Below are 20,604 nucleotides of genomic sequence, written 5' to 3' on the forward strand. Positions count from 1 at the left end.
AGTCTTTAGAACTACCCGCTCCCTGCTGGCTTTGCCTGGTTTGCTTGATTGGCAGTTATTCATTGTTACAGATTTGTTGAGGGCATTGCTACCTACCAGGTACCGTGTTGGGCACCGGCTGAGGAATCTACAACTAGGAAGGGGTCAGGGAAGGGACCGGGGTGTCCCTCTTGCACAACAGAGGAGCCTCTGCACTCTGTCATCAGGGACAGTCCCATGGGTTAACGCCTGGAAGCGTGGATGATGGCCCATCTCCCCAGGGGCTTCTTCCCATTGCAATCTTCCCCTCCCAGGACAGAGAGTTGCTGGGAGACCATGTATCTGGGTCCTGCTGGGCCAGCTTAAAGGATCCTTTTTCTGCATTTGAAGAGAGGACCAAGGAAGGAGGCAGGACTTGCTTTATAAGGCTATGACACTCAGAGCTGCAAGTTAGAGGGCCAGATGACAGTGTCATCAGCCCCTGCCCTTTCCCCAAGCACAAGCATAGCTAGCTTCTCTCCCAGAGCCAGGACGATCTTTCCCGGACACTGGTACCGCCACCCTGTTATCTCCCAAGCCTTTCAAGTCCTGCCTGGTGGGTCTGTACAGGCTTGGAGCCCACAGTGAGGCCTGGCCAGTGTGGCTATAGCCAGGTCTTGCCTATCCATCTCCTAGGAACACTAATTGGGTCTCAGCCGTCTCTCTAAGTCCCTTGGGCTGAGACTGGTGACCGAATTATGGATGGGACAGCTTATTGTCACTCTTGGTTCAGGAAACCAACTCCCCGACCCACGATGATAGTGCCATTGTAGCTACTGGACACTGACTAAAGGTGCCACAAATGTCCTGACACAGCTAGTAGAGGGGAGCAGAGAAAGGACATTTTCTCTGAGTTCTGTGTGCTTCATACATTGCTCTGATTTTTTTAAAGTTACATTTACTTAGTATGCGTGTGTCGGGGAACATGCACTTACTGTAGCATATGTGTATGAAAGTCAGAGGACACCATGTGGACTCCAGGTATCGAACTTAGATCTTCAAACTTGGCAGCAAGCACCTCCACTCACGGAGCCATCTTGCTGGCCCTTGTGTACTATTTTGTGTATATTTCTGTTGCTAGTGTTTGTGTATTTGTGTGAATGGGTGTCCTTGCCTCTATGGCTCTGTGGTGTGCTGAGGGGGGTGTGACTGGTCTTACCACCCTTTATGTCTTTGACTGAGCACAGTGCTAGCTGGGGTCCTTGGGAGAACCTATGGTCTCCGTGTGGATGTCTTCGAGTTACTCTGTGTTCCTGGGGCTATTTCTCATGGCTTCCCCTATTGCTGTGTGCCTTAGTGGGCGTGTTTGTTGTTCTGGGTGTTTGTGACATCCTTGTCTACCCAAGGATGTGTCTGAGTTTACCAACTCACCACAGGAACAATGTACATGTTGCAGGGAGCTGTGGATGTTCCTGTGCCCATTGTAGGGTGGGTAGGGAGCGTGAGGCTTTCTCTGCAGAGCCGTCTGTCATTGCTGGTCTGCAGACATGATTTTCAGCACAAACCTTTCCGAGTCCTCAGCCTGCCTCTGACGTCTATGAGTCCTCTCTCTATGCTTCCCGTTCTAGCCAAGGTCGCAGAAGCTGTGGCTCAAGTCTTTTAAACCCTACCTCATCCCTTGCCACCTCAGGGCTGCCCTGTGTCCATACAACCTTGGTGACCCCCTTTCCTTGCCTGAAATGTGACTACTTTTCATCTTTTGGAGGCAGTAATTTGGGAGAGAGATCGGGATTGTGGACCAGGCATGTGTGTAGGGTGGCAGCAAATGAACTTTATTCCAGATCCAGGCTGGCATCACCCCACCATAAAGAGCTGTCACTATAAAATATGTACCCAGCAGTAGCCATCTATAGCCCCGTCTCAGCTCTTCCATGCCCCCAACACATCCAGAGGGCACAGGGCACCACAGCATGGTGTCTTCCCAGCAGGAACCCTCAAGGTCCCTGTCCTCTGCCATTGGCTCTGAGGCCTGGGGAATCTTGTCTGCACGTGCCAAGCACCCTGGGACCAGGCCATCTGCTGCCTCTGTCCTCCTGCTGAGGCTGGCACCGGTCAGCAGGGTACCCTCACCTCTGCCAAGAACCAGCCCGCCCTCAGGGCTGTCCTTTCCTTGTTGGTAACCATCTGGAAGGACCTTCTGGTCTCTAGGGAGGGCAGGGCAACCCAGGGTTACTGCGAGTGAGGAGAAGCCTTGGGACCCCCTTACAATTCTTTTCCACTGTTTCTGTAGCTCCAAGTGCTGCCCAGGCTCCCATCCACTGCCTAGTGCCAGAGGCCCCTGGCAGTGGTCCACTTTTCCCCACAATCCTTGCACATCCTGGCACACAGGCCTGCCTACCCTGGCCTTGGTCCCAGCCACCACCATCTCCTCCCTGCCCTTAGCCCTCCTACTGGGGTCCCATTCCCTTTTTGTGATTTCATTCCTCAGTTTCCTGTACTTTGATCTGTAGCTGTAACGCCATTGAAGACTACTCACTCAGTCTCTAGCTTCATCTGCGTCTTCCCAGCCCTCCTGCTTGCTCCAGGGCTACTTAGACCTGTGTAGGTCTGCTCAGCACACCTTTCTCCATCTCCAGCTCTTCACTTTCCCCACCACGCTGGAATCCCATCTTTTCTGGGACATTTGACCTGGCCTCTCTCTGGTCCCACAGCCCAGATTGGCCACTGCCGTCCCTGAAATCTTTGACCATCTCATAGCCATCCGTGCTTTTCCTTACCTGTAGCTCTCTCCCAGGCCGGTTCCTATGGCTAGAAAGACACCTGAAACATCGGGAACGTTCTATCCTGCTCCCCCACCAGTGGACCTGGAACCTGCCCCTCCTTGGTGAACCAGAATGTTCCAACCTCGCGAGAGAGTTGAGAGGCGCAGGCATTGCCTACTGTCTGCTCCCCAGAGGGTGGAGGCCCATGACCCAGGGTTGTGTACTGAGAGTCTCTGTCCTGTCCTGTCCCACTTCCCTGACAGCCCCCTCGTAACCATCTCTTCTCTTATTCCCATCAGCAACCAAACTACTGGAGTTTCAAGGTCAGTGCGCGATGCTTCTGCCTCTGTCACAACTGCATGTCCTGTCCTCCCCTCCCCACCTCTGCCTTGCACAATGCTTTGCTCTGGGGTGTGCATCTGCAGGGGTCCCCTCCTCTGTGGGTGGTGGGCCTGGGGCTGCCGGCTATGGCTGCTGCTTGGGGGAGAGTCTGGGTTTGTCTGCCAGGGGCTTATGGATCCAGAGTGGGAGTTTTGCCATCTCTGCTGGAGGTCTGGGCTGGACATGCTCAAGTCCTCAGCTCTCCCAGCCCGCTAGGGGTGTTTTAGGAGGAGAAGGGTTCCTGAGTCTTAAGAGAGTAAGCTGACAGAGGCAGGGACCTGCATGCATGCGTTCCCTGTGGGCCCTGGACCCTAAACTGCTTGTCCCTCAAAGGAAGGGCTGATGCCTGTCTGTTTTTACTCCCCATCATGTCAGGACAAGGCAACACACTTGCCCTGTACCCTTAAATTTGTTCATCTTGGGGGCAAGGCCTAGGGGATGGTTGTCTTCCTACTTCCTCTGAACAATTTTATTCCGGAGAACTGGAGTGCTTTCTCCCCACTCCCAGGATACCATGGTGCCCCTGGGGGAGCACCCTCAGGCACTCCCTCCTTCTTCCTTGACCCTCATACCCAGGGCTGGGTGAGGGAAGTTCTGCTGTGGTTTATTGTGTAGGATCTGTGGTCCCTGGAGCCTCAAACCTTAGGAAAGGGTAGCAGGGTAGCTGTAACCCAGACTCACCAGGTGGCTGGTGTGCAAACTCTTTTTTTCCAAAAAGCCTTTGAATCAGAGTATCATGGGATCTTGTATCTGCCTGTCAGCCCTCTCTGGAGGGGGCAGGAGAAAGGGGAGGGTTAATGCATGGGCCTGAGGGTCTGATGGCCTGGTGGTGGATTCTAGCTTGCTATTAATTAGCTTACTGACCCAGCAGGAACTTATAGTCCTCTGGGCCATGTTTTCTCCTTTGGAGAGTGAACAACACTGTCTTCATTATAGAGGGGTTCCCCCACTCTACTAGTGGGGATTAAACCCAGGCCCTTGAGCATACAACTCTTTGGGGGGTATTGTTTTTGTTTGTTTTGCTTGCTTTGGAGACCAAGTCTCCCTGACCTGGAACAGGCTGTGTAGGCCAGGCTGGCCTCAAACTCACAAAGCGCCACCTGCCTCTGCCTCCTGAGTGCTAGATTTAAAGGTGTGTGCCGCCATACCCGGTACCCTAACCCTTTTTTACCTTTTATTTTGAGACAGGGTGTCACTAAGTTGTCCAGGCTACTTCTGTAGTTCAGGCAGGTCTCGAATTTGTGATCCTCCTGTCTCAGTCCCCTAAAGTGCTGAATTACAGGCATGTACCATCAAGGCTGACTCGGGATTGCTGAAAGATTGGAGAGATGAGAAGAATGCATGTCCGAGACAGTTTGTCCTGTTAGCAAGTTTTCCCTGGTAGCTGACTTCATCAGCATTAGAGTGGTGGATGCTGACCGGATTCCAACCTCTGGATGCTCCAGTCGGCTTGGACTATCATAGGTCGTCGTGAGCCCCAGGCTTCCACTGTGAATCCTGGAAAGAGTTTGTGAACGCTCCCAGGTGCTCCTGCCCAAGTCTGTAGAGAGCTGCAGGGAGCCCCCAGATCTCGGTGTGACTATCCTAGCCCTGCCTCCTTCTGTCTGGCAAGGCTTCATTAGCTTCTTAGTGGAATAGGCACAATGGCTGAGTTTACTGCCTCCCTTGGCAGCCCCATCCTGTATTCAAGTTCTCTTTGAATTCCTGTTTCCTTCTCTTGCTATCTCCCTTAGTCAGAACATCTAAACTGTGACCAGCAGCTCATATGTGACTGTCAGTGTGGTCAAACACAAGCTCATGAGCTTATTTAAAACATAAGATTTATTTTATGATTTTTTTTGTAACTTTTGTTCAGTTCCTAACTGGGAATTTGGTAGACAGCATGTCAAACATTGGACATGCCTGCTAGTGGCTTCTAGATGTTTCATTTTCTATGCTTTGGTCCAGGGAGCAGAAAGAAGTGCCAATAGACTTTTCTTCTTCTTAGAGATCCCCCCCCCCAAAGTTTCTCTGTGTAACAGCCTTGGCTGTCCTGGAACTCACTCTGTAGACCAGGCTGGCCTTGAACTCACAGAGATCCACTTGTCTCTGCCTCCTGAGTTCCACCACTGCCCAGCCTAGGGTTTTCTATAAAGGCAGAAAGACTGGAAAGGTGCCCATGGTGCTAGAGTGGAGGCAGGAGCAGGCAGAGGAAGGGATGTGGCTATCTTTTTTTCCCCTAGAGTTCTTATTTTTGTGGCCAGCCATCCCCAGGATCCTGTCCACTTCATCCTTTTTCAGACATCTCATTTGTGACCCCACTCTGACCCAGTGGCCACTCCTATTCTTCATCTCTGCCAGCTGCTGCATTCTGAAGCTTCTCATCGACCCCAGTCTGGCAACCACTGACCTTTCAGTTGCCTGGCAACCCCATGCCCACCAGCTTGGTTCAGACTCCCTCACTTCTGAATAGGTTGCTGCTGCAGTGGTTTCTCTGGGGACGAAGGTGGGAGGGGCTCTCACTGTTGGCCAGCCTAGAATCGAAGCCTAGGCTCTGAAATCTGAGATCTCTCAAGCAGGCCCAGTTCATATACCACCGCCGTCCTTCCAAGACCACCTCCTTTCCTCCCTCCTGGCCAAGGTATTGTGCTTGTGTCTGGAAGCCCCTTGGTGACCTCCAAGTCTGATTTTCCATGTCCCCAAGCTCTCAAGGCCACTCTGTCTGAGGACAGCTGGGCACTGCTTGCTAGAAAATGCTCTCCCATTCTGAGAGTGCTATTAAATGGAACATTAAACTGGCTTTAATAGGAAGACAGAGATTAATTAAGGGGTAATCAGGATTGGGGGAAGGAGAGGTTGGGACAGGAGAGTAAATTATTCCTTTTTAGAGATGTTTGTTAGAGGGGTGGTGCTTGCCTGTAATCCCACACTCAGGAGGCAGAGACAGGAGAATGCACACAAGCTCGAGACCAGCCTGGCCTATGTATTAAGTACTGGGTTGGCCAGTCATGGCTCCATAGTGAGACCCTGTCTCAAAAACACAAAACAAAATAAGAGAGATGCCTTTTATGTTGTCTTTTTAGTTGTATAAGTAATTTATTCCAATTGTTCATAATTCAGTTTCATAAAGGAATAAAATGAATAGAGAAAGTTATCTTGAACCGGGCATTCATGGTACACTCACTCCCTTTATCCCAGAACTTGGGAGGCAGAGGCAGGCGAATCTCTGTGAGTTTGAAGCTAGCCTGGTGTACTTAGCCAGTTCTAAGTAGCCAGGGGTACATAGTGAGAGTCTGTCTCAAAAAAAAAAAAATAACGATTTAAACCATCAAGCATCTATATAGTAGCTAGGTTTAGTGTGGGAACTAGGGCTGAATGGCAGAGGTTGTGGCCCTGGGTGACAGCCAAAAGTAAGTTCTAGAAAGACAATTGAAATAAGGAGAGACACCACCTTCCAGGAGAAAGGGGTCAGGCCCATCTTGTGGCATCCTTCCCACTGAGCTCCACCTCTAGGCCTTTATTTCGGGGGAGGGGAACTGGGACTTGAACCTAGGGATTCTCTGTGACATCCTTCCCCACCTCAGCTGTAGCCACAGGGAAATAACTGTAATACTCATCACTAGGGGAGGCCAACCAGGCTGTGACAGGGAGGGGTGGAGGGGTGGAGCCTGCACAGTACACTTGTGTGTCACCTGGCTTTGCATGTATACCGTGTGTTTACTTTAAATTGTGGTTCAGTTGACTCAAGGCTTTGGGAGACTCCCCAGGGACAAAATCCTCTAAGTCAAGAACCCTGGGCATGGACACCTCCCAGTGCCGAAAGCCTGGGGTCCCTCAATCTCTTTGCTTTCTCCCTGCTCCCCCAAGCTCCCTGGACTCCATGAAGACAATCCGCCGCTCACACACCCGCCGCTTAATTAATGTCTGGAACTAATGCTCCAATTTGCCCAACAATTCTGCTGCTCACCTCGGTGACAAATTTGTGTTGTTGTTCGTTGGAAGCTTAAAATAGCAGGCGTGCCCATGGGTCCAACTCAGATGGTTTCTTGTATAGCATCCCAGGGTGCCTGAGTCGCTTGCCCATTGCCTACCTACGGGTGTCCCAGGGAAGCCAAGACCTTCGAGAGTTGAGGGATCTTTCTGCAGCTGCCCAGCGAGTCTGGAACCCAGGAGACCCACCTCTGAATGTGTGTGTGTGTTGCTGGCTGGCTGGAGCTCTGTGGCCCAGATGGAGGCTGTGGCAGAGCAAGGGATGGGGGTGGGGGCTCATGCTTGGTGCCTCTCGCCCTGCCCCACCCCTGCAGACCCGCAGCTCGCGCCATACTCAGGGAGCCCAGCCAGGGCTGGCAGACCAGGCAGCCAAGCTGTCCTACGCCTCGGCTGAGTCGCTGGAGACCATGTCCGAGGCCGAGCTGCCCCTGGGCTTCAGCAGGATGAACCGCTTCCGACAGAGCTTGCCTCTCTCCCGCTCTGCCAGCCAGACCAAGCTGCGCTCACCAGGTACTGCCCAGCTTGCTTGCCTTCAGGCCCCGCCACAGCTCCTCCCTCGAGTTTATCCTGCCCTTCATCCCGCCCTTCGCTACTCCATCTCCTGCCACTCCCTCCTCTAGCAGCAGACGCCTCCTCGAAGTTCTAGCTCTTTCTTCTTTGCTAGACCTTAGCATACCCTGCTGGCCCTTAAGCTCTGTCAGCATCCTCTCTATCCAGCCCTTTTCTATTTCTACTAGGCTTTTTTTCCTCCCGGCGTTCTCGCCAGCCTCTCCAACTTTCCCGACTTTTTTTCAGTTTCTGCTCCACCAGCTCCTTCCCCCAGCCCCGTTTCCGCGTCCAGACTCCAGCTGCCTGGGGTCCTGTAGGTTTTTTGGAGAGGTGGGCCGCAAACCCGCGGCATGAGGAGCGCATGGGTGCACTTGCACTCGGGGGCAGCCTCCGGCCTCAGACCTTGCCGCTGTGGGACTGATGCCGCTCCCGAGGGCTCACCGAACTCCCCTGGCGCGAAGCCGGCTGATAGAGGCAGTGACCACGAGGGCGCCGTCTCCTTCGCAGGGGTCCTGTTCCTGCAATTCGGGGAGGAGACCCGACGCGTACACATCACGCATGAGGTCAGCAGTCTGGACACGCTGCACGCACTCATCGCGCACATGTTCCCGCAGAAGCTCACCATGGGCATGCTTAAGTCGCCCAACACGGCCATCCTCATCAAAGACGAAGCTCGGAACATCTTCTACGAGCTGGAGGACGTCCGGTGGGCGCGGCCCCAGGGGTTGGGTAGACTTCCCCACACTTCTCTGAACAGTGCTGGACCTCTGGTGGCCCTTCCCTAGATCATTAGGCACCCTCTCTTCATCCTTTGCCTCCCCACCAAGTCCTAGTGCCCCGCCCTCTCTGTTAAATCATTCAGACTTGTGGGTTCCCACTGGCAGGAAGCTATGGAAATGGACTCCCTCCCTCTCCCCATCTCATCCCCTCCCCGTGTGTGTGTTGCACACTCATGCTTACTTGCTGGTGGCAGACATCCCAAGGAATCACTGAACATCCGGCTTAGGAAAGGGGGAAGGGCTGGGTGTAAGGGACCTCTCGTCTTCCTGAAGTAGCTGCTGCCCCATCTCCTCATTGTGCACAGCTAGGAGGAGCATACGGTGACCCTCTGCCTCTCTCTCTCCCGGGCAGGGATATCCAGGACCGCAGTATTATTAAGATCTACAGGAAGGAGCCACTGTATGCTGCTTTTCCTGGCTCGCACCTCACTAACGGGGACCTGCGGGTATGTCTGGGAGCACACGGGGCACTGGTGAGATCTAGGCAGAACTAGGCCGGTTTCGGAGATGGGAACTTAGAGGCCGAGGCAGGGTTGTCCTGGTGAGTTGTGAGGTTATGGAAGTGCCATCTGCTCACCTGCTACCTTCCCCACAAAGGGCCTTTAGATACTGTAAGTCCCTTTCGGCCACTCCCCTTTCTCTTCTCCTTCCTGGTCCCCATCAAGGATGAGCTGAGGGTTGCTTTTCTGATGTCTTTCCATCTGCCTGTTTACTTACCCCCATGCTGGGAGTACTGATGGGCAAGGGGCCCAGGATGCAGTAGGAAACAGGACAGAGGGGGTTTTCTAAGCCTTGTTGGGGAGAGGTGAGATGCTGGCTCTTCAAACAAGAGGAAGGAAGGCCTCTATGTGACCAGCTCCGTGGACTTTTTGGGCTGTTTTTTGCGCAGAGAGAGATGGTGTACGCGTCGCGGGAATCGTCGCCCACGCGGCGCCTCAACAACCTGTCGCCCGCATCGCACCTAGCATCTAGCTCGCCACCTCCGGGGCTCCCATCGGGACTGCCGTCCGGACTGCCGTCCGGACTGCCGTCGGGCTCGCCCTCGCGCTCACGCCTCTCCTATGCTGGGGGCCGCCCGCCCTCTTATGCCGGCAGTCCGGTGCACCACGCGGCTGAGCGACTGGGAGGTGCCCCGGCCAGCCAGGGCGTGAGCCCCAGCCCCAGCGCCATCCTGGAACGGCGCGACGTGAAGCCTGACGAGGACCTGGCAGGCAAAGCAGGCGGCATGGTGCTGGTGAAGGGCGAGGGCCTCTATGCTGATCCCTATGGGCTTCTGCACGAGGGCCGCCTGAGCCTGGCCGCCGCGGCGGGGGACCCGTTCGCATACCCGGGCGCAGGTGGCTTGTACAAACGGGGATCGGTGCGCTCGCTCAGCACCTACTCTGCCGCCGCCCTGCAGTCCGACCTGGAGGACTCGCTGTATAAGGCAGGCGCTGGTGGCCCTCTCTACGGCGATGGTTATGGCTTCCGCCTGCCGCCTTCGTCGCCGCAGAAGCTGGCCGACGTGTCGGCGCCCTCTGGGGGACCCCCGCCCCCGCACAGCCCCTACTCGGGGCCGCCCAGCCGTGGCTCGCCGGTACGCCAGTCCTTCCGCAAAGACTCGGGCTCCTCGTCGGTCTTTGCCGAGAGTCCCGGAGGCAAGGCCCGCAGCACTGGGAGCGCCTCGACGGCCGGAGCACCACCTTCCGAGCTTTTCCCTGGACCTGGGGAGCGCTCTCTAGTAGGATTTGGGCCGCCGGTGCCAGCCAAGGACACAGAAACCAGGTGAGGGGACATAGAAGAAGGAGGCACTGCAGAGGGTGGCCGGTTCTCTCCGGGTTTAGGTCACAGGAGAGGGCCAGACTATCTTCATTGTGGCAGGGAAGACACTGGATGGCTGGGTGAAGTCTCAAGTGATGACTGGAACATAGACCCGACTTTGTATTCATTCCCCAAGCCTCGGTTTACCCGTAGGTAAAAGGAAGGTGCTGATTCAGCCCTTTTAGTGCCCCAACAGCAGTGAGAGCTGTCCAGCACAGGGCCCCGCTGAAATCCACTGGAGCAGGCTCGGGATGGGGAGGAGTTGGGCTTTTTGTGTTTATGTTTTGTGGTTTTTTTTTTTTTTTTTTTTTGGTTTTTCGAGACAGGGTTTCTCTGTAGCTTTGAAGTATGTTTTGTGTTTTGAGACAAGGTCTTTCTATGTAGCCCAGGCTACTAAAACTCGCAGCAATCCTCCTGCATCAGAGTGACTTGTGGGAACAGTGGTAGAGAGGCAGTGGAGAACTAGGAGTTTGAGCCTTGACTTTGTGTCCCTGTTCTGTGTGGCAGCTAAGGGAAGATGAGCTGCCTGTCCTCTGGCTGCTAATCTTAAAACTGGGGAGTGGGGTGGGCAGGAGGGACCACAAACTCACGGGAGTGCTTGCTTAGATCCACTTTCCTCCCCAGGGAACGCATGGAGGCCATGGAGAAGCAGATCGCTAGCCTCACGGGGCTGGTGCAGAGCGCGCTCCTGCGAGGCTCAGAGCCCGAGACCCCAAGGTGAGAGGCCCTCTCTCCGTACCACTGTCAGGACGGGGGGGGGGGGGGGGGGGGGAAGAAGGGGAGCGGACTTGAGGCGGCGAGGATCGCTGCCGTGCCGCCGTGAGCTAAATCAGTAGCTCGGGCTCAGCTCTGCCTGTGTCTGCTTTGTGGCTCGAGTGACTCTCTTTCCTTCGTTGTGGTTCTATCCTAAAATCAGGGAGCTGGGCTGACATTTAAGGTCCCATTCAGCTTGGATGGTCTGAGGCCAGCCCAAGCTCCTACGACTGTTTTCTTTTCTTTCCGCCACAGTGAGAAGATTGAAGGATCCAATGGAGCAGCCACCCCTTCAGCACGTGAGTGACCTTTCTCTTCTTCCCAGAGTTTTAGGATTAGTTTTCGAACCCTGAAGCTGGGCTGCCAACTCTACTAGTAGCTACATCATGGGGCTTTCTGCCGATAAATGAGTCATCATCTTTGCCCAGGCACATGGCTCCTGCTAAGACTTGCCACCTTAGGGTAGACGGTCATGACCGTGTGCCTCTCTGGCTAGGTGTGGGGCGCGAGTGGAGAGGATGGCTTCTTCCCCTCACCGTTTGCTCCTCTTTCCTTATCACTCATCCTTCTGGTCCCTCTCGGCAGCATGCGGATCGGGTAGTCGAAGCAGCGGGGCCACGCCGGTGTCGGGCCCTCCCCCACCCTCGGCCAGCGGCACCCCTGCAGGGCAGCCCACTGCTGTCAGCCGGCTGCAGATGCAGCTACATTTGCGGGGCCTACAGAACAGCGCTAGCGACCTGCGTGGCCAGCTTCAGCAGTTGCGCAAGCTCCAGGTACCGAGCCCCACCCCCCACTTACTCTCCCCAAGCTCTGCCCCACCTTTCCTCACCAACCGTCTCTGGTGGAGTGGAGTCCTTCGTGTTCAGTGGTCTGTCTTCGGACACTTTCTCCTCTTCCCTTTCTAGTTTCTGCTTCCTCATTAAACCTTGCTCCTCTCACCAAGCCCTGACCCTTTATTGACCCCCAGTCTCCTCCCTCCCTGAGCCTTAGCCCACCCCTCCCCCCTTCACCATCCCTTGAGGCTGTCCCAGCTCCTTCAGGCCCCGCATCCATATTCCCCAAATCCCCTCAGCTCTCCCTTCCTGAACCTGGAGTGGCTGTCCTGCCCTGCCTGGCAGATGGTCCCACCTGTCAGGAGCCTGGCATCACTGTGCTGGCTCCTCAAGAGGGGCTCAGGGCTTGTCAGGTGAGGCTAATGAGCAGAGACAGGCTGAAGTGCGGAGGCAGAGAGCTGCCATCTGGGCCACGGGTATGATCTCGCCCACCCACGTCATTTGGGCTCGGAACTGGGACCTTTATCTTGTAGGCTCAGCCACAGTGGTGGACCCTATCGACCACAGAATTTGGGTCCTTCACCCCAGTTCCTGTCTCCACTCAGGGCTACTTGAGGACATAATTGCACAGTCACGCTGACGTCAGGGCCCTACCTAGTGTTACCCTTGGCCACACAAATTCTCATCTTGTTCCCCTGTCCCTCCAGAATATAGTCTTGGTCTACGTTCTCAGCTGTCCCACCCTTCCCTGCTGCTCCCAGCCACAGCCATGCCGCTGTAACTTGGGCAAAACCCATAATAACTTTGCCCTCTCTATGCGCCCTATTATCCTCGGTCGTGATCTCCTGATGGGTTCTCTCCAACTCAGTCATTGACCCCTGCGTCTGTTTTGCCACGCCTTTGCAACAGCTCACCCAGCAACCCAGTCTTTTGTGGAGTTTTGCTTGCACGGGGCTGCCCTCTGCCCACCCTTCCCCGACCCGGTCCAGGCGTGCATTCTTGCCCACGCGGACATCCTTGCTCCTGCAGCTCCAGAACCAGGAATCAGTACGCGCGTTGCTGAAGCGCACCGAGGCGGAATTGAGCATGCGTGTGTCGGAGGCGGCGCGGCGGCAGGAGGACCCGCTGCAGCGGCAGCGCACCCTGGTGGAGGAGGAGCGGTTGCGTTACCTCAATGACGAGGAGCTCATTACTCAGCAGCTCAAGTGAGGATGGGCCCTGCGCGCAGAGAGGGGTGGGGGACGGCCAACGGGGTGACCCAGCCTGATTTTCATGGGAGGCGCATTCCCTTTACTTCGGAATCATACATAGATGACGTTGGTCTGTTCTGAAGTCTGATTTCACCCTCCTCTGTGGCCTGATTTCTCCATGACCCACAAATCTTTGGCCATCTGGCATAATTCCTGATTTCTTTTTTTTTTCTGGCTTGGTGCCTGCCTCTGCCATGTTATTGCTTCCTGTGGCCTGCAGCCAGTTGTCTGTTTCCTCTCTATCCTCTGCCCGCTCTCCTTGTGACCTATGCAACCTATGCAAGACGGTCAGGGGTATTGTCAGCGGCTCAGGTGAGGAGTTGCTGACCCTTTGCCACGCTGATCCCTGAGACCAAGAGTCAAGGAAAGCCCGTTCCCCTTCTCAGCATAGTGATGCCCGCCTCTGGTATTCTTAAAGGAGGCACAACAGAGAACAACCCGCTCCGAGAGCTGAGACACAGAAGGGTTAACAGAGACAGTCTGCTCCAGATTTAGCAAATGGCTGTCTGGCCACAATTCCTTTGTCTGGCACCTGTGATGGGAGATGCTGCTGTTTTTCCTGTGTCCATTCAGGAAGCAGCGCTGCCGTCCACCGCAGCTTTTTCTCCTGAGATATTTGGGCTGAGTCAAAGGCCCCACCCCTTCTTGTGGTCCCTTTTAGTGACACGAGGCAGTAGGGGGATCCAGAGACAACTCCAGAATCCAGGGGCAAGGTAGCTGCTACCCTTTCTCTGCTTAAGCGTCCTCATCAGTACTAAGGTTTTTTTTTTGTTGTTTTTGTTTTGTTTTGTTTTGTTTTTTGTATCCCCTCCCCAGTTCTTTCTGAAACAGTTAGGGCATGCTTCATACTAAGGGGCTTGAGACCAGAGAGCTGTTGGACAATGCTACCGTAATAAGTCATATTTGGAGCCCTCACAGGGGTTCTCTGAGGAGGTCACAGCTCAGCCTGAGGGCCCATGCAGGCCTGGTCTGCATTTTGGCAATGTTTAAGGCAAGGAGCCCTGTAGTCCTGTGACATCATGCATCTGAGATGCAGTAAGGGCATCTCACATCTAAATAAGCCAGCAGCAGCAACCCTAAGCGTTTATCATGTCCAGGTGGGGTGATGATGCCCCAGCCAGATCTCTAAGCAGCCCAGCTGCTCTCCAGGGATCCTGTATCCCCACTTCCCTGTCCCATCCTTGTCTCTTCCCATTCTGCATAGAGGAGCTGGGCCAGGATTTTCAAAAGGAGTTAGACTGAGACATTAAAGGGAAATTAAGGGAGCCATCAAAGCACTGAGGCAAGAGAGATAAAAGGACCGATTTATGCCCTGCTCCTCATGAGTGTCTGGTTCCTGCTTTCCTGGGGGCCTCAGTTCTCTGGGAGCACTGAGAACCCCCACCCTCTATGTCTGATCACACCCATCACTCAGCGTGCTCACTGTAGAGAACCTGGGAGCTGCGCTTGCCTCTTGAGTGAGGCAGGGACTGGGTCCTGTGATGGCTCTGGTCTGGCCTGCAAGACCATCCCCTGCCTCCGTCCTAGCTGCCCCATAGTAGCCCCGCAGCCCCTACATGCTCGCCTGTGCGCTCTCTCTCTCTCTCTCTCTCTCTCTCTCTCTCTCTCTCTCTCTCTCTCTCGTTCATTTTCCTTTGTTCCTTCCTCTTTTCTGGCATCCCACGGGCAGCTAAAGCCCGGTTTTGGTTTCATTCCTGCTGGGCTTATTCACCTCTCTGTCTAGCCAGAGGCTTGGGCTCTCTCTGGATATCGTCCCCATTGACTGAAGACTGTTGGCTTCCAAGTCTGTCTACTGACCCATCGCTGGCTGTGGGAAAAGGCCGGTTTTTCCTATGTGGTAGAGTGAGGGCAGGTGGGACAGCAGGTAGGTAGGTGACATCATTCAGTTTGGAAGTGAGACACATCAGAGCCAAGGACTGAAGTCCCACGTGAGTAGACAGTGCTACCATAGAACAGTTGTGTGACCTTGAACTAGTTTCTCTCAGAGCTTCTGCCACCCTGCTTTAGGGAGGCCAAACCTCAATTAGGGTTTCTTATTTATTTACGGCAGCTGCCACAACAAGAAGCTCCCAAATCATTTAATGGTTCTAAAGTAAAAGACATTAAACTGGGTGTGGCGGTGTAAGCCTGTAATCCTAGTACTCAGGAGGCTAAGGCAAAAACGTTGTGAGTTCTGGTCATCAGCTACTTATTTTCAGCCAGCCTGGGATATATTGAGATCCTATCTCAAAAACCTGCTTAAAGGGGCTAGAGAGATGACTCAGGGGTTAAGAACACTTATTGCTCTTGTAATAATAATAATAAAAAAGGCCCAGATTCACTTCCCAGCACCGACATGGTGGCTCACAGCCATCTGTAACTCTAGTTCTGAAGATTCTGATGTGTGCTTCTGGCCTATGTGGGTACCAGGCCCTTCACACAGTACTCATACACGCCGGCAGAATACTTACACACCTAAAACTCAATAAATACATCTCTCTAAAAGAAAATGATGGATAGATCTTTTTGGGAAAACACTGGGTAGGTTAGAAAGTTGCTCTCCCATATGCAGTCCGTCAGGGATTCGGGCTGGTGGCGTTTCTGCTATGTTCCGCACGTGCCTTCCAGAATCACCCAGATCATGGTCTTCATAACCAGCTGGAAGGGGAAAGGATATGGAGGGAGCTTACACAGGACGTCTTTATGGACTAGATCTGGAGACAGCATGTGCCCTTTCCATCCCTGTTTCACTGGATAGGCCTCAGTTGGGTGGCCACTTCTAATTGCAAGGGAAGCTGGGAAATGTAGTTTAGTCTTTGAACCACTGTTTGCCCATGTGGTAACCGGAAGAAATAGTCCTCCCTCCAGGACCTGTTTTAAGGTTACAATGAGGAAATGAATATACAGGGTTGACGTGGCACCCGAGGAACAGACAGTGCTCTAACCAGCGGTGCTGAATCTCAGGATTTTGCCCTTGGCTCTGCCCTGGTCTGTCATCTTCTCATTGGATAGGGTGGCTGAGGCCTGCTGTTGAGCTTGGCTGATGACAGTGAGCTTCGACAGAGAGCAGACACATCAGATGGTAGAACTGATTCAGGTCGTTCACACCTGCGTCGTTGAGTTGAAATCCAACAGGTCGGGCTTGACAGGAGCGTACAGAAAGTCCTGCATGTGGGTGAGGGGTGCCACCCACCCCCATCCAGGGCTGAGAAGGCGCACCTACCCGTAGCAGTTCTTCTCTCACTTCTTCATCCTGCAATTAAAAAAATATTTAATTTTTTTAAAAAGTTATTTTTTAAAAAAAATCGTGTATAATATTTGTGTCTGCATGTAACACATGTATATGCACATGTGTTCTGGTTCTCACAGAGGCCAGAGGTGGGTGCCGGGAATCCAACTCAGGTCCTCTGCAAGAGTACTATGTGTTGCCAGGCGGTGGTGGTGCTCGCCTTTAATCTCAGCACTCGGAAAGCTGAGTTTGAGGCTAGCCTGGTCTAAGGAGAGAGTTCCAAGACAGGCTCCAAAGCTACACAGAGAAACCCTGTCTCGAAAAACAAACAAAACAAAAGAGCACTGTGTGCTCAAAACTCCAGCCTCGATTTCACAGTTATTGACCGTGTGCTCCAAACCAGGCCCCGACTGGGTGCTGGGAACGCAGATGAAACTGGGAAGCATCATTCTGTGCCTGCTTTGGGCCAGTGGCACAGAAAGTTCACAAGCCAGCAGAGGGGAGCCTCAGGGGTTTGGGAGAAGACTCTCAACCCTAAGCAGGGAGATGGGGGAAGGGCTTCTTTATGAGACCTGAGATGAAATTAGCATGGAAATTTGTGTGTGGGGGCTGGAGAGATGGTTCAGAGGTTAAGAGCACTAGCTGCTCTTCCAGAGGTCCTGAGTTCAGTTCCCAGCAACCACATGGTGGCTCACAACCATCTGTAATGAGGTCTGGCACTGTATCCTGGAAAGTGTATATATAATAAATAAATAAGTTTTAAAGAAAAAAAATTTGTGTGTACAGGTAAATGGGATACTCTAGGCTAGGAGTATTTATTCTAAAGGCCAGAGAGGGCAGCGCCAATAAGGAGCTGGGAGAAATTCCGAATGATCTAATAGAAGCAAGAGTGATCTCCAGGGGCCACTGGCTCCTTAAGTGCTCGTAGTCACCCCAAGGGAGACACTCCTAGCATGCCCACTACTTTTCTTTAATTTTTTCCTCTAAGCTGGGTATAGTGGTATTTTCCATCCAGGAGGATCGCATGAGTCTACATGGTGAGTTCTAGGCCAGCCAGGAACTCAGAACTTTTGATACCCTGTCAAAAATTACATTTATTTATTTATTGGATGTGTATGTGTGAGTACCACAGTGCATGTGTCCAGTCAGTTCGATAGTTTGATTCCTCTACCATATGGGTTCTGGGGATGGAAGCCAGGTCTTCAGTCTTGGCAACAAGTGTGCTTTCTTGCTGAGCCAGCTCACCAGCCCCAGCATACTTATTTATTTATTTAAATATTTATTTATTTATTATGGATACACTATTCTGTTTGCATATATGCCTGCCAGAAGAGGACACCAGATCTCATTACAGATGGTTGTGACCCACCATGTGGTTGCTGGGAATCGAACTCAGGTCCTTTGGAAGAGCAGCCAATGCTCTTAATCACTGAGCCATCTCTCCAGCCCTTCTTTTTGTTTTTTTAAGAATGGGTTTCTCTGTGAAACAGTCCTGGTTGTCCTGGAACTCACTCTGTAGACCAGGCTGGCCTCAGACTCACAGAAATCCTCCTGCTTCTGACTCCCAAGTGCTAGGATTAAAGGCGTGTGCCACCACCACTGCCCAGCTCACACTCATCCTTTGAGTGAGAAGATTGAAGGCCAGAGAGCCCAGGGATATTAGGTGATTGTGTAAGAGACTTCTGCTGGGAAAGCAGGGAAGGGGCGAGACTCAGATGTTTTATGACTGTAGAGCTAAGGTTGGGGTCTAGCCTCAGGGTGATGGGTTTCATTCAAACTTAGGGTTTCATTTTTATCTATCTATTATATATAGATTATATGTGCTTATATGGTATACACATGTGACTGTGAGTACACTTGTGTCTATGGGTGCACACGTGGGTGTGAGGTTGATCTCAGGTATCTTTATCACTTTCCACTTTTAAAAAAAGATCTATGTATTTTATGCATATGTTTGCTTGCATATATAAATGTATGTGTGTATGTATGTATGTATGTATGTATAGGTATGTGTGCACCATGTCCATGTCTGGTGCTCAGGGAGGTCAGAAGAGGGTACTGGATCCCCTGCAACTGGAGTTAGGCTTCTGGACCACCATGTGGGTGCTGGGAACTGAACCCAGGTCCCCTACAAAAGCAACAATTGCTCATTAACTGCTCGAGCATCTCTCTACCTCTCTACCTTTGCTTTGGAGGAAGGGTCTCTCATGGACCCTGGAACCAGCCAGTGAGCTCCCAGAACTGGTCTGTCTCTGCCCCCTCCTCACCCAAGGCTGGAGTTAAAGTTGTTCATTCTTGTGCTCATCTTTTAGGTGGGTGCTGGGGATCTGAACTCAGGTCCTCATGCCTGTGTAGCAAGTACCTTACCCACTGAGCCATCTCCTTGGCCTCTCTCCCACCCACATATTAAGAACTTAACACAGCCGGGCGGTGATGGCGCACACCTTTAATCCCAGCACTTGGGAGACAGAGGCAGGCGGATCTTTATGAGCTGGAGGCCAGCTTGTTCTACAGAGCTGGTTCCAGGACAGCCAAGGCTATACACATAGAAACCCTGTCTCGAAAAACCAATAAATAAATAAATATTGAAAAAACGAACATAAGAACTTACACACAGGGTGAAGACTTGGAAGGCTTGGTTTGCTTTGCTTGGGATTTTGGTTGGTTGGTTTGTACTGAAACAGCATCTTGTTGTAACCCAGGCTGTCCTTAAACTTGTGATCCTGTCCCCAGCCTCCAAAGCTGGAGGCCTCCCAGATGCCAGGATCGCACGTTTGTGCCGCTGTGCTCAGCTCCTGGTCTGCGTTTTAGGAAGGTGTGGGATCATAAATGTTTCCGATGAATGGACTGAAAACCTGAGGCAGTTTTGACCTTGAGGTGAAAGGCTCTGGGGCAGGGTCATTTGGCAAAAGGCGATGAGCATGGCTGTGTCCTCAGACAGGTGCTGCTGCCTCTAGGCTACGGAAGGTTTGCTGGGGCCACCATCTTCTCCACTGCTTCTTGGAAGAGTTAGGGAGAGGTGATGCTACTGTAGACTGGGGCTTGTGGGGAGGCCGCGGTACCTTGTAAAGAACCGTGTGAAAGCCTCATCTTTGAGAGCTAGCATTGCCGATTTCACTTGGGCATGTAGCCTGGTGGGGCTTTTGGTTTTTTGATTTTTTTTTTTTTAATGCTTTGTTTAGTTTGCATGAAGGTCTTACTATGTAGCCCAGGCTGGCCTCAAACTTTCCACAGTCCTCCCACCTCAGCCTTCCACGTTCTAGGATGACAGGGGTAAGCCACTACACCTGGCTATAGCTTTTAATTTTGATCTGATTGGTGGCACAATTTCTTTCCAGCTGCTCAATTTCAGGGGGCTAGGCTGGGGCCAGAGGGGCTGAGAAGGGTCTCTCTGTGCCTGCAGTGACCTAGAGAAGTCAGTGGAAAAGATTCAGAGGGATGTGGCCCATAACCACCGGCTGGTACCTGGTCCTGAGCTGGAAGAGAAGGCGCTGGTGCTGAAGCAGCTTGGGGAGACGCTAACAGAGCTCAAGGGTGAGCCTGCCTTGGCAAGGGTGACCCCGAGGGCTTCCCTGCAGTGTGCCAACTCCTGGCTGCTCCTCCCCAGACAGCTTACTCCTCCTGCCCTCTTAGCTCATTTCCCAGGCCTGCAGAGTAAGATGCGCGTCGTGCTGCGTGTGGAGGTGGAGGCAGTGAAGTTCCTGAAGGAGGAGCCTCAGCGCCTAGACGGACTTCTCAAGCGCTGCCGGGGGGTCACTGACACGCTGGCCCAGATCCGCAGGTCATTTCCTCCTTTGTCTTTAACTTCCCATAAGGTTACACACTGGCCCAGACCCATGGGAACACCTGGCCCCTTATTCTGACTCCTCAGAGGTCACTCTGTGCCAGCTAGAGCTCTTCAACTCTGACCTGTGACCCCTGCGTGCAAATGCCTGGCTTTCCCTCATTGCCTTCCTAGGCTCTCCCATCTTCTTCCGCAAGATCCCAGAGCCTCCCTCACATCCCTCCAGGGGCTACCATCTCTCACTAAGCTGCTTCTAACTCTCCCAACCCTAGGCAAGTGGATGAGGGTGTGTGGCCACCCCCCAACAATCTGCTAAACCAGTCTCCCAAGAAAGTGGCAGCTGAAACAGACTTCAGCAAAGGCTTGGACTTTGAAATACCACCCCCCAGCCCTCCGCTGAATCTCCATGAGCTGAGTGGGCCTGCCGAAGGAGCCCCTCTTACCCCAAAGAGCAGTAACCCCACCAAAGGCCTGGATGCTCCCGGCAAGAGAAGCGTGGACAAAGCTGTGTCTGTTGAGGTGATGGACCAGGCGGGGCACAAGCTAGGCACACAGTTCTTGCTGTTACCTGGAATGGCAGGTACTGAAGGGACCCATGGCCCTTTAGGAGGAGGACCAGGAGACTGAAAAGCAGAATA

At 53.1% G+C, this 20,604-nt stretch overlaps 1 protein-coding gene across 8 annotated transcripts in view; it reads left to right on the forward strand.

The window, feature by feature from the left end:
• The window catches only part of Srcin1 (SRC kinase signaling inhibitor 1), a 63,709-nt gene that overhangs the window by 30,094 nt on the left and 13,011 nt on the right, over positions 1-20,604 (forward strand). For 7 of the 8 annotated variants that reach the window (XR_005285058.1, XM_038326740.1, XM_038326743.1 and 4 more), the window contains 12 exons: positions 3,020-3,043; positions 7,385-7,580; positions 8,127-8,325; positions 8,751-8,844; positions 9,288-10,162; positions 10,823-10,915; positions 11,207-11,250; positions 11,537-11,724; positions 12,754-12,929; positions 19,586-19,716; positions 19,816-19,963; positions 20,239-20,485. Coding sequence is in view for 7 of the 8 variants with exons in the window: in XM_038326740.1 (XP_038182668.1) it covers positions 3,020-3,043; positions 7,385-7,580; positions 8,127-8,325; positions 8,751-8,844; positions 9,288-10,162; positions 10,823-10,915; positions 11,207-11,250; positions 11,537-11,724; positions 12,754-12,929; positions 19,586-19,716; positions 19,816-19,963; positions 20,239-20,485 (2,415 nt within the window). In the remaining variant the exon portion in view is untranslated. The remainder of the gene's footprint in view (positions 1-3,019; positions 3,044-7,384; positions 7,581-8,126; positions 8,326-8,750; positions 8,845-9,287; positions 10,163-10,822; positions 10,916-11,206; positions 11,251-11,536; positions 11,725-12,753; positions 12,930-19,585; positions 19,717-19,815; positions 19,964-20,238; positions 20,486-20,604) is intronic. The other variant, XM_038326742.1, reaches the window with a different exon arrangement.

This window comes from Arvicola amphibius, chromosome 4 (genome assembly GCF_903992535.2).
Source record: "Arvicola amphibius chromosome 4, mArvAmp1.2, whole genome shotgun sequence".
Taxonomy (NCBI): domain Eukaryota; kingdom Metazoa; phylum Chordata; class Mammalia; order Rodentia; family Cricetidae; genus Arvicola; species Arvicola amphibius.